Here is a 13,303-nt window from a genome sequence, read left to right as displayed (position 1 = left end):
TTCATTTATTTTTTTATATTTTTATTCTCTATGCCTGTCAGATTTTCTTGGGTGCCAAAAAATGTTGATAAGGGCTGATTTCTTAGACAAGGCCTGCCTATACCAAAGAATATTGAACATTTTCTTAGAAGATGGCTGCTTATGCTAACTAAGCCCATTTTCTAATTTCAAAATTTTTTTGTAAGACCAAGCTTACTTTTCCGCTAAGGATACATTATTTCATTTGCTTTTTTTTGTCTAATGTTTGATTCTTTTAGCTTTTCTAATTTTCTCAAAAAAGTTGGCTTCTATTCCAAAAATTTCTCACAGAAAAACCATATGGTGCCAAGTAGACAGGGGTTGCTTGTTTGTATTCATCACCACTGCTGCCACCAAACCAACACATGGTGCCCCCTCCCTCTTGACACTCTCCTTACCCTACTCCTCCCACCACCCCTGCTTGCCACCTGGTCATATCTCTCTCTCTCTCGCTCTCTATCCTTAAATTTTAGAATATCATCCTTCTCCTCTCTAACCTAAAGAACCAAAGAAAATGGCTAGCAGTAGATTCTCCTCATTGTCTCTTCTGATCTTCTTGTCCTTCATGGCCCTCACCTCCTCCTACTCTTCTCTAGATCTGAAGGTGGCGAGGAGGCACGGAGAGGAGGCTGTCCAGAAGGCACGTGACGCGCTTGTGAGTGCCATCGAGTGGGTCTCGGCCTCAATCTACTTGGAGAGAGATGGTCTGCATGAGACCCAAAAGGGGATGGCATTGTCCGACTGTGCCCGGCTCTACGAGGACGGTGAGGAGACTCTCCGGCGGTTGACGGGGGATTACGAGCTGGTCGATGCTCACACATGGCTGAGCGCGGCGATGACCGCACATTCCACGTGCGTGGAAGGGCTGCGGCAGGTGAATGTGCCGGCGCCGGCACTGGCGAGGAATGTGAGGGCTTTGCTCCGGAAGGCACTGGCATGGCACGCACCGCCGGCTGACTTGAAAGATGATGGTGAGTAGCATGACAGGTTTCCTTGGGGTGCCAACTAGCTCCTGGTAAAATCGTTGGATGCTAGATATATTAATGACATGGTTTAAATTATTTTTCTTAAAGGTTGCGATCTTGCTGCCAAGTGTGTTCAACTGCCAGCTAAATGACACGTGTACCAAAATTATTAATAAAAAAAACTAAAGTCCATAACATCTTTCGCATATTAACTTATAGTGAAATTTTTATAAAAAAAATGAAGGACAGAAAGAAGGGAAAAATTCCATTCAACTTAATCAAACTTGTAAAGAAACAGCAAAGTTCATCAATATTATAACCTCAGCACATTCAGGTATCCCCAAACTTGTAAAAATGTAAAACCTAGTAAAAGCATTGATACAGTTGGTTAGATCTGGGCCCTATAGTTTAGCACAGAATAGGTGTCACATATTTCCTGCATGTATGCAGAGAGCGTTCGGGTTGTGCCTTTTGTAAGAATGATATTGATTTCTTTCACGGCATTTACCATTGGATCACATTTTGTACATTTTGTACAACTTTCAAAGCATCCAAACATCTCTCCGTAATATCTCCGCAATATTCGTACAGATCACGAAACAGATGTGGCGCATCAAAACTGTACAAAATGTGATCCAGTGGTTCACATCGCGAAAGAAGACCAATCATTCTTCCATGTGAAAGATATATGCAACCCACACCCACGCAGAGATCTCCCATGAAAAGCTTAGGATGAACCACCTATCATTTCACAATATGTTTTGATTTCTTGCTTTCAGAACAACCCAATCATTGGTGGAACGTCACAGCCCTTGATGATGCTGGACTACTAGTATCATGGGACTCATCCAAGCAAAGAGCAGATATGGTCGTAGCTCAAGATGGTTCAGGTAACTACAAGACCATCAGTGAAGCAGTAGCTGCACTGCAGCAGCAGCGGAGGGAAAGCAGGGTAGTAATCTACGTCAAAAGAGGGGTATACAAAGAATATGTCGACATTGGTAGGAAACTAAAGAATGTAATGTTCGTCGGAGATGGCATTGACAACACGGTCATAACCGGCGACCGCAATGTTCCTGATGGTTACACCACTTTCAGTTCAGCCACCTTTGGTAAGTTTAGAAGAAAATTTATCAAGATCCATGAGACATGCATGCAGATGCTTTCAGCTAAGACTTAGTGATATATATGTACGCACGCGCATACATATATATATATATATATATATATATATATATATATATATATATATATATATATATATATATGCGCGCACGTACCTGTGTATGTGTGATGGCATTATATATAGCTAATCATAAGGAACAACTAATATATCGAATATTCTTCTAGATTTTTTATATATTTTATTTTTTGATTCTTATTATTCTTCAATATTAGAGCTAAGGATTTATGGCTCAGCACGTGAAGTAAGGTGTTATCTGTTCTGATCTATGGGTCTCACGATTTTATTCTTCAAAAGGTACTTCATGTGGGATGGATAGTCCCTTTCTATATAAATCAGAATTCTTCTTAACTCACGATCAATGTGAGATTAATAATACTCTCCCTTCTACACCGCAACATTCATAAATATATTTTTACTATGCTGGTTTAATAAATCTGGTTCTAGTAGAAAATCTCACTGGTATATTTCCTTGTAGGTGTAACAGGTGACAACTTCTGGGCAAGGGACATGACATTCGAGAATGCCGCCGGCCCGGAGAAACATCAGGCCGTCGCCGTGAGGATGGGCTCCGACCACTCGGTGTTCTACAGATGCAGTTTCAAAGGCTATCAAGACACACTTTTTGTGCTGTCACAGAGGCAATTCTACCGCGAATGCCAAATTTATGGAACGATCGATTTCATCTTTGGCAATGCCGCAGCAGTGCTTCAAAACTGCGACATCTATGTGAGGAAGCCAATGTGGCACCAGTCCAACGTGATCACAGCCCAAGGAAGAGATGACAAGAACCAGAACACCGGCATCTCGATCCATGCATCTCGAGTGAGGCCTGCACCAGATTTCGAACGAGTTAAGGGATCATTCAAGAGCTATCTTGGAAGGCCATGGAAGGAGTACTCGAGGACAGTATTCTTGAAGACAGACCTTGATGGTATGATAGATCCTCAAGGGTGGACGAGGTGGCGGGGAGATTTCGCACTTGATACCTTATACTATGCAGAGTACATGAACTCTGGGGACGGTGCTTACGCTGGGAAGAGGGTGAAGTGGCCTGGATTTCATGTACTGAGCGACTCCAATGAAGCAGCTCCATTCACTGTTGAGAACTTTATAGAGGGGAGGTCATGGATTCCAGAGAGTGGTGTGCCATTCTTGGCAGGAATTTAAACTGAAGTACAGCTTATGTATCATTAGTTGGAAGTAGGCATCTGAAAGTGTAGTAATTTTAGGCACCCATGGATGTATATTGTATGGTAATATATCACTTATATATTGTATTATTTCCACATGTATCATATAGCAATTGCTAGAAGTTAGCTGCCAACTGGGGGAGACTTCTGAAATGGTCAAAACCACCTACTTACTTGACAAGTAGGACAAGATTAATTATATATATCAGCCATTTACCTTTAAAATCTTTAGATTAATTCACATCTTCCTTGCTAGAACTTGGCTCCTTCACTCCTTCCTTAAGAATCATGTCATTATGGGCAATTGATAGCTGAGCATGATTATATGGTAGCTGGCACTTAACTCAGGTGCCCAAAGAGCTCAAAATTTTCATCTCCAAAAATTTATCAAAAATAGTATAGAAGTAACTGGAAAATAATGTTAGGAAATATATTCTAAAGTCAATCGTTTGGACGATTGTACTCTTTATATTTATATATAAATTATTTATCAATAAATAAAAAGTATTTTGGCAAGTTCATCGTATGGACATCTTTCCTATAGAACTCTTAATGATATGATGAAGTCCTTAGAACTATCATAAGATTGATAAAGAAAAATTTATTGAATAGTTCTTAAATCTGTTCGCAATCAAATGATACGTCATTAAAAAGACGATGATGTTTATCAAGTATAGGTCGTTATATGCCATATATGTTGGTTGTCCTCATAATCAAGGAGTGTAAAGACACTGATATGGCATACAGATGAGATGTAGAGATACATCGTCATCAAATAAGTGACTTATCTGTAGAGCACTCTGCTGTCGAGAGCAACTCGCGAAGTGTATAGGCATAAGTATCTCTCAGATCTGAGATCACCACGGTGACTTATAAGTAACTCACGTGCTTTGATGCCGGACTATCTGTATTTCTAGTACAGTGATGGAAGGCTACTGGGTACAGTCAAGTACTTGTGAAGTCTGTGTGTGGATCAATATAGGATTGACTCTTCTGAATTATAGGAGTTAATGTATCACTGTATTTTAATTTAGTAAAATTTGAGTCCGGATAATCCATGTGATGGATTTGAAAAATTGAAATACAATATGGATGACTCATCTCGGGTTGATAGTTAAACTATAAGTCATCTTTGAGCATTCAGAGTCAAAAAGATGAATTATGCAGTAACCATATGTGTAGGTTCTTGAATATTGTCTTGTAAATATTCGACCTATTTGAACATCGAGAGCTATTATTAGATGGTAACTTCAATTAGTATGAAAAATAGTTCCTATACTACCAGCTTAGTGTTTAAACTTATGGAGTCACGACAAAGTCAAGCAACATAGGAAAAAATTGATCTAATATCTATATGTTCTATTTGAAAGTACGAGATTTGATTGAATACATAAATTAGCTTCATTAAGAATTAAGTTAAAGGTCATATAGGATTAAATAGTTGACTATGTCTAGTTAGCACTGGGTATGAGGTGCAGGTTTAATTCGGAGGATGAATATGATTGGATCAGTGATCCAAAAAATTTATGAGAGATTGAATTTATATTCTAATTAATTTTAGATTTGATTTGATTTAATTAAGACTTAATAAGATTAAAAATTTAAGTTAGACTTGGATCTGAATCCAAATCAGATTAGGATTAATAGCCTATTCAAAATTGATTCAAATCATATTCGAATTGGACTCGAATTGAGTCCAATTTGGATTAGATCATTAGAGTCTCAAATACTAGAGACTCTCTCTCATCATGGCCGATCAAAAGAAGAAGGGGGCACTGGTTTTCCTGCCCCTCCTCTTGTGTGCATGCATGAGAAAGAGGGGGTGCCAAGTTTGGTGTCAATCCTTTCTCCATATGGTTTCCTATTTGAGTTAGGATTAATTCGAAGATGGTTTGAATTAAGAGTCCTAACTAACTAAGGATATGATCAGATAAGGGAGAGCCACCTCTATTTAAAGGAAGGACCATAACCACTAGTAGAGATGTCTTGGATTTGTGCAATAAAAACAAGAGAGAAACCGTGAGGTATTTGTGCGACATATAATAAGGGGCGGGCACTAATTGTTTTGGCATGGTGTCCCCTTAGGCATCCTTCTTCCTAGGCATGAAGATTTCCTTCCAGGCGCACGAGATTAGATCTCTTTCCTTTCTCGATTTCTTCTGAAGGATTGATGTAAAGGATCATCCTTCTCCTCTACGGAGCCTAGCATGCACGCGAAGTAGAGAACCTATACTTTCAGATCTTGCGAGGCATCAGATTCAAGCAATCCTTAGAGATATTGATCTCTATTCCACTGTAAATAAGATAAAGATAAATGTTATGTTAACCTTTATAATAAAAAAATTTTCAAATGTATCCTGACAATCCGATCCTAAAATGAATTTTTTCTTTCAACTGGTAACAGAGCTAGATTGATACATGGATGCATAGATAATATTTTTTGATATGTTTATATATTGTATGTAATCATATTTTTATGTTAGACATTAAATCTGATTTACATATGCTATTCAAATTTTTTTTTATTTGATTTTGACTAGATTTTAAGAACCAAATCAATGGTTGATCGAAATCTATTATAAATCTATTATAATAGAATTTTTTATATTAAATTTTTTTTATGAAATAATAATCTAATTAAAATTTATTTTAAATCAATTTTTAATAAATTTTTTGTAGAGTATTTTAGGTTGGAAGTTAGACTTAATCAAAATCTGAATTGAATCTGTTTTGCAGATTTTCAAACCTGATCTTGAACAAAATTCTACACAACATAAAACAGGTCTAACCAGAATTTTATTTTCTATGCGTTCATATATATATCTGATTATTTTTCTATGTAATTCTAGATCTGAATTAATTATTTTATGTGCTATATAAAATTAGATTCAAATTAGAAATAAATCTGATGCGATGATCTAATTAGATTAGATGCATAATATGAATGATATGATCATGTTCATATGACCGCAAACCTAAATTTTTTATTGCACATGTAGATGTAATTAATTTTAAAAATTAAATTTTTGATCTTAGTAGCTTAGTACTCAGATTTAGATCACACCAGACTATCCAATCATAAGAGAAAGTAGGAACTAAGTTCCTCTTTTATCCATTCGACGAGATCTCTTATAACGTATAAGGGTGCCACTGTGATCATATTTCATAAAAAAAATAGCGAACAGAATTTTAAAATTATTTTGATAATGAACATATTTAGATTAGATCTAAAGTGATTCATGATTCATTATAATTTTAATGAGATTAATTCAAATATAAAAATTAATTTTAAGATCTGAATTGTATATTGCATATGATGTAATATATAATGATCTAAAAGTGGTCATGATATATGTAATGTATATATGAAATTTAGATCAAATTGATGCATGTTTAATGGTTAAATTTAAATCTAAAAATTAGATTTTAAGATCTAAAAATTGCATGACATATGATGTATGCTTCACATGAAATCCTGATAAAATAGTTTTACAAACTGAAATACACATTTCATATACTTAATTTGAAATTAAGTTTAAAAGATCTAGATTTAAAAATTAAAGATGTTAAGACACCTCATAAATTGATAGACAATAGATTAGCACGAATCAGGCCTTCTAACTGGGTTAGACTTAAGGTTAGAAATAAATATGGATTAATTAAAAAAATTTATTAAATCTAATCAAAAGTTGAATTAGATTAGATCAAAATTCTCTAAGATCAACCTCAATAGTTGTAGCTTGATCAAGTCCATATTTTTGACCATACCAAATGGATCTGATTGTGGCTCAGTGATTTAGCCGGAGTCTTTTGAACGATCAAATCGAAACCAATTGATCAAGTGGTGTCTAAGGTAAGTATGACAATTTGACTGGTGGTTTTTAATTGACAGTTCGCTTACGTGACTATTTTGATGGTGTCTAAAGTAAGTCGAGGCAGATCTTCTTATCAATCTCACTTATCTGATCAATTTGGTAGATTATGTTTTGATTAGATCACTGATTGATTCGTGTTGACCCATGCCATTAAGATAAATTAGGTGTCTCTGGACCAGCTTGTATCTAGTCTTCTTCATGACTTGGTGAAGTCAGTGGGAGAATTTATGACTTGCAGATCAATTTCTTCTCTTGTTCTCAAATTATTAAATCAAATCTTCTAAATTATTAAGTCCTTAAAATGATACAGTTATGTAGATAACTAGTTCACAGCCTCTCATTAAGGTGCATGATAATGGATCCAATAAGACATTGAAAGTGCCACATACCTAGTGTCTATTGAATATTGAAATTATTATTCATCATATGACTATCTTATTATGTCTTTCAGATCAATGATCAGGTTGGTCGAGTCACACTTGAGCCTGGATATTCATTTGTTGGATGCACTTGGTGTAGTCATATTAATGGTTGGATCTAATCAGAATTTTTAGTGGAAGCGCCACATACCTACTAAAAAGATGTCTGGGACAAAATCAATTACTAGAAATTATTTTAAAAAATAATTAGTTAAGAACCTATCCATAGATACACAAAGGTTGGCCGAGCCACACTCAGGTTCGAATGCACTCCGTGTGGATTCTAATATCCGTTAAAGAATTAATATAATTTTTTGAATTAAAGGTAGAGGCTACCAATTTGTATAAAATGATGGAAGAACCTTTAGACTAAAATCTAAGTCTTTAGGACTAAAATGATTCATATACTAATAGGCTTTTAATTTTTTTTTTCAGTAATGGCCAACACACTATCGCTCTGCTCGCTGTTAGACCACAATAAGCTTACTGGATCAAACTTCGATAGCTGGTATCAAAAGTTAAAGATCGTCTTGGGGCATGAGAGGATCCTGTACGTGCTTATGGATCCAGTATCCGAAGAACCTACTACGAACACACTCCATGCGATGAGAGATACTTATTTGAAGTAGCTTAATGACCGCATGACTGTGTATTGCATCATGAGGGCAGCCATGAATGATGAGCTTAGCTGTAAGTTCGAAGATGTACAATTAGAGAAGATAATTCAATTGTTGAATGTGTCCTTCAATACCCTGAGGATGTCAAGAGACATAAAACCTCCTGCACTATGTTCAATGCCCGTATGTGAGAAGGGACATCAGTTACTGATCATGTATTGCATATGATCGAGCAGATTGAATACTTGAGCAAATTTGATTTTTCGTTATATGAACAGTTAGGCAAGGATGCCATTCTGAACTCGCTACCGAAATCCTACCTATCCTTCTTGAGTCATAATAGAATGACTAAGCTTATAGTGAACTACCATGATTTGTTAGGATTATTGCAGACATTCGAGAAGGATCATCAGCTCCAGAAAGAGCCGATGCATATAGTGGGAGATTCATCAGTAGATCATCGTTCTTCTAAGAGAGAAAAAAAGAAAAAGACACAAAAGAGTCGTGCCATTGATCCAAAGTCGAAGTAGAGTAAGAAATCGAAAGTCGACAAGAACCAAATAAAAAGCTTCTTTTGCAAGCAGCTGGATCATTGAAAGAGGAACTGTCCTGCATATATTGCTTCCCTTGACCCAAACAGGCCAAAGAAGAGAAACAAGCAGTATATTGCTTTATAAGGTATGTATATGATAATTTTTTATAATTTTTTTATCTGTGATACTACTACCTAGATGTTGGATACTAAAAGTCCAATTAATATTTGTAATTTATTGCAGGGACTATAGATCAGGAGGAAGTTTAGAGAAGGCGAATGATTTCTGAACGTTGAAGATGGAAGCCTTGATCCAATTCCAGTTTTAGAAACTATATAGCTTGTTTTTAAGTCTAATATTGTCATATTAGATGAGTGTCATTATTATCCTTTCTTTATGATGAATGTTATCTTTGTAAGCCTTTTGGCCAAACTTAATTTTAAATTTTTAATAAAAGATGATTTTTATGATATCATTATGAATGATATTAAAATCATTAGAGGATAATTGAAATATGGTATATACTTATTATCACAGTCTGTTAGTATAATGTACACATCGAGCAAATATCCCAGAATAGATAATGTCAGCAAAACCTATCTTTGGTATTGTAGGCTAGGTCATGTAAATAAAAATAGAATAGACAGGTTAACCAAAGAGAATATCCTCGAAATTAATAATTGTGAGTCATTACCAACCTGTGAATCATGTCTTTTTGGTAAGATAATCAAGTCACCTTTTAAGAAAAAAAGGTGAACGAACCAGTGATATTTTTGATCTAGTACATAGTGATGTATGTGGACCTATGAATATAGGCGTCAGAGGAGGATACTATTACTTCATTTACTGATGACCTATCGACATATGGGCACGTCTATCTTATGAAGTACAAATTCAAATCATTTAAAATATTCAAACGATTTTGTAGTGAAGTAGAAAAACAAACTGGAAAGAGTATTAAAACTCTTCGGTCAGACTGAGGAGGTAAATACCTCATCAATGATTTTCTGACGTATTTAGAAGAGAATGGGATTCTCTCATAATGGACCCCTCCTGGAATATCACAATATAATGGAATGTCTGAAAGAAGAAATCGATCATTATTAGACAAGATTCGATCATGATGGATTTTGCGACTCTGTCAATCTTCTTTTGAGAATACGCTTTTGATACTACCTGCTATGTACTGAATAAGATTTCAAGCAAATCTGTCAATAAAACACCATATGAGATATGGACAGGATGTAAGCCGGTGTTCTCATACCTTAGAGTTTGGAGATGTCTAGCTTATATCAAATGGCTAAAGACAGATAAGCTAGGATCTACGTCCAACAAATATTTGTTTGTAAGATATCCTAAAGAAATAAAAGGATATTATTTCTATCTCACTGAAAAATGAAAGGTCTTTGTCAGTAACAGGACAGTCTTTTTGGAAAAAAAAAATTTAAAAAAAAACTGATGCCACTAAAATCAAACTTGGTAAAATTCGTGAGGTAGAAAACTCGAAACAATTGAATACATAATCAGATTTAATTAGAAAATTAAATCCAAAGCCTATAGAGATACCACTAAGGAGATACGGTAAAGTACGACGTCAATCAATAGATACTATAGTTTCTTGGTTCGAAATGGTGATCCTATCGAACTAGATGAGAACGACAAGGATCCAATCACCTACATGGATGCCATGCAAAGGTCTGACTCTCAGAAATGGCTTGAGATCATAAAATTTGAGATGGAGTCGATAGAGATCAATAGTGTATGAACACTAGATGATCTACATGAAGGGATTAAACCCATAGGATGTAAATAAATTTTCAAAAGAAAAAGAGGAGTGGATGGAAAGATGGAGATCTATAAAGTCTGTCTACTTGTTAAGGGATATCATCAACATTATGGTATTGACTATGACGAAACATTCTCTCTTATAGCAATACTTAAGTCCATCCGGATTATGCTTGCAATAGCAGCATATTTAGATTTTGAGATCTGACAAATGGATGTCAAAATCACTTTTCTTAACGAAGAGCTGGAAGAAAAAGTATATATGATACAATCCGAAGAATTTACATCCACAGACAAATCTAAGATGCGCAAACTAAACAATCCATCTATAGACTATGGACTGAATCAAGCATCTAAGAGTTGGAACATGCATTTTGGTGAGACGATCAAAACATATGGCTTTGTTAAGAATGAAGAAAAGTCTTGCATCTATAAATGAGCTAACGATTCTGTGATCATCTTTTTTGTACTGTATGTAGATGATAGACTGTTAATAAAAAATTATATCTCAGCTTTGCAAAGTGTAAAGCTATTGCTGTCGTCACAGTTCTCCATAAAAAATTTAGGAGAAGCATCCTACATCCTAGGGCTGAATACCTATAGAAACAGATCTAGAAAGTTGCTTGGATTATCTCAATCCACATACATCGATACCATGTTGAAACGATTCAACATAGAGAATTTCAAAGGGGCTATCTTTTGATAGGCTATGGAATTATTCTCTCAAAGAAGAATTGTCCGACAATCCCTCAAGATAGAGAGCATATGAGTAGAATCCAATATACTTTGGTAGTAGAATCTATCATGTACGCCATGATATGTACGAAGTCGGATGTGGCTTATTCACTAAGAGTAGTGAGGAGGTACCAGTCTGATCCGAAAAAAAATCATTGAAAGACTGAAAGGTTGTGAAGATAATCTTTAAATATTTGAGAAATACTTAGGACTAATGGTTTATCTATGGAGACATTGACTTGAAACTTATGGGATACACTAATTTCAATTTTCAATTAGATCACGATAACAGCAAAAGTATATTGGGCTACGAGTTTATCTTGAATAAAGGAGCGATATGTTGGAAGAGTTCTGAGCAACACATATTAGCTGACTCTACTTGTGAAGTAGAATTTGATGCGGCATCCGATGCTGCCAAAGAAAAGAAAATCTAGCCGACCCTTTCAGTAAAGCCACAAGATTAAAGAGTTCAATGATCACAAGTAGAAGATGCGTATAAGATACCGTCCTAATTGGCTTTAGTCTAAGTGAGAGTTATTAGAAAATATATCTTAAATTCAATCGTTTGGATAATTGTACTCTTTGTATTTTATATATAAATTATTTATCAATGAATAAAAGTTATTTTGGCAAGTTCGTTATATGGACATCTTTCCTATAGAACTCTTAATGATATGATGAAGTCCTTAGAACTATCGTAAGATCAATAAAGAAAGATTTATTGAATAGTTATTAAATGTGTTTGCGATCAAATGATACATCATTAAAAGGATGATGATGTCTATTGAGTGTAGGTTATTGTATGACATATATGTTGATTGTCTTCATAATCAAGGAGTATGGAGACACTGATATGACATACATGTGGGATATAGGGGTACATCATCACGGAATAAATAATTCACCTATGGAGCGCTTTGCTGTCAACAGTAACTCGCGAAATATATAAGCATAAGTGTCCCTCAGATCTGAGATCACCATGGTAACTTTCAAACAACTCACTATGCTTTGATGCTAAATTATCTACATTTCTAATGCAGTGACGGAAGGCTACTAGGTACAGTCAAGTACTTACAAAATCTGTGTGTGGATCAAGATGGAATTGATCCCTTTGGATTACAGGAGTTAATACATCATTGTATTTCAATTTAGTAAAATCTGGATCCGAAAAATCTATGTGATAGATTTGAAAGATCAAAATACAATATGGATGACTCATCCAAGGTTGACAATTAAACTCTAAGTCGTCCTTGAGCATTCAGGATCAAAGAGATGAATTATGCGATAACCATATGTATATGTTTTTGAATATTATCTTATAAATATTCAACATATCCGACCGTCGGAAACTATTGCTAGATGGTAACTTCGATTAGTACAGAAAATAGTTTCTATACTACCAGCTTAGTATTCGAACCTATGGAGTCACGTACAAAGTCAAGCAATGTAGAAAAGAATTAACCTAATATCTATATGCTCAATTTGAAAGTATAAAACTTGATTGAAAAAATAGATTAGCTTAATTAAGAATTAAGTTAAGAGTCATAAGGATTAAACAGTTGACTATGTCTAGCGAGCATTGGACATGAGGTATAGGTTTAATTTCATGAATGAACATTATCTGATCAGTGACCCCAAGAATTTATGAAGATTGAATTTATATTCTAATTAATTTAAAATTAGATCTGATTTAATTAAAATTTAATTAGGTTAAAAATCCAAGTTAGATTTAGACCTGAATCCTAATCAAATTAAGATTGACAATCTATTCGAAATTGGTTCGAATCATATTCAAATTGGATTCAAATTGAGCTTAATTTGGGTTAGATCCTTAGAGTCTCAAATACTAGGGACTCTCTCTCATCATGGCCGACCAAGAGAAGGAGAGGGTGCTGGTTTCTCGACCCCTCTTCTTGTGTGCATGTGTGAGAAAGAGGGGGCATCAAGTTTGGCATCAATCCTTTCTCCATATGGTTTCCT

The 13,303-nt window shown here is 35.1% G+C and overlaps 1 protein-coding gene across 1 annotated transcript; it reads left to right on the top strand.

Annotated features, from left to right (window-relative positions):
- Positions 1-498: 498 nt before the first annotated feature.
- Positions 499-3,457, top strand: LOC105059500 (pectinesterase). The gene is made up of 3 exons (XM_010942820.3): positions 499-989; positions 1,763-2,095; positions 2,645-3,457. Exons 1-3 carry the CDS (start codon positions 533-535, stop codon positions 3,334-3,336), a joined length of 1,482 nt encoding a protein of 493 aa, XP_010941122.1. The 5' UTR covers positions 499-532; the 3' UTR covers positions 3,337-3,457.
- Positions 3,458-13,303: the final 9,846 nt, after the last annotated feature.

The sequence above is a fragment of the Elaeis guineensis genome, chromosome 16 (assembly GCF_000442705.2).
Source record: "Elaeis guineensis isolate ETL-2024a chromosome 16, EG11, whole genome shotgun sequence".
In the NCBI taxonomy this organism is placed as follows: domain Eukaryota; kingdom Viridiplantae; phylum Streptophyta; class Magnoliopsida; order Arecales; family Arecaceae; genus Elaeis; species Elaeis guineensis.
This window is presented reverse-complemented; position numbering and strand designations above follow the sequence as displayed.

What these genes read in the sequence shown, in the direction of transcription:
- LOC105059500 (XM_010942820.3), top strand. Translation starts at nt 533, where the DNA reads ATGGCTAGCAGTAGATTCTCCTCATTGTCTCTTCTGATCTTCTTGTCC. An exon ending in GGCTGACTTGAAAGATGATG is followed by an intron (nt 990 to 1,762) that starts GTGAGTAGCATG and finishes TCTTGCTTTCAG; the next exon opens with AACAACCCAATCATTGGTGG. An exon ending in TTTCAGTTCAGCCACCTTTG is followed by an intron (nt 2,096 to 2,644) that starts GTAAGTTTAGAA and finishes ATTTCCTTGTAG; the next exon opens with GTGTAACAGGTGACAACTTC.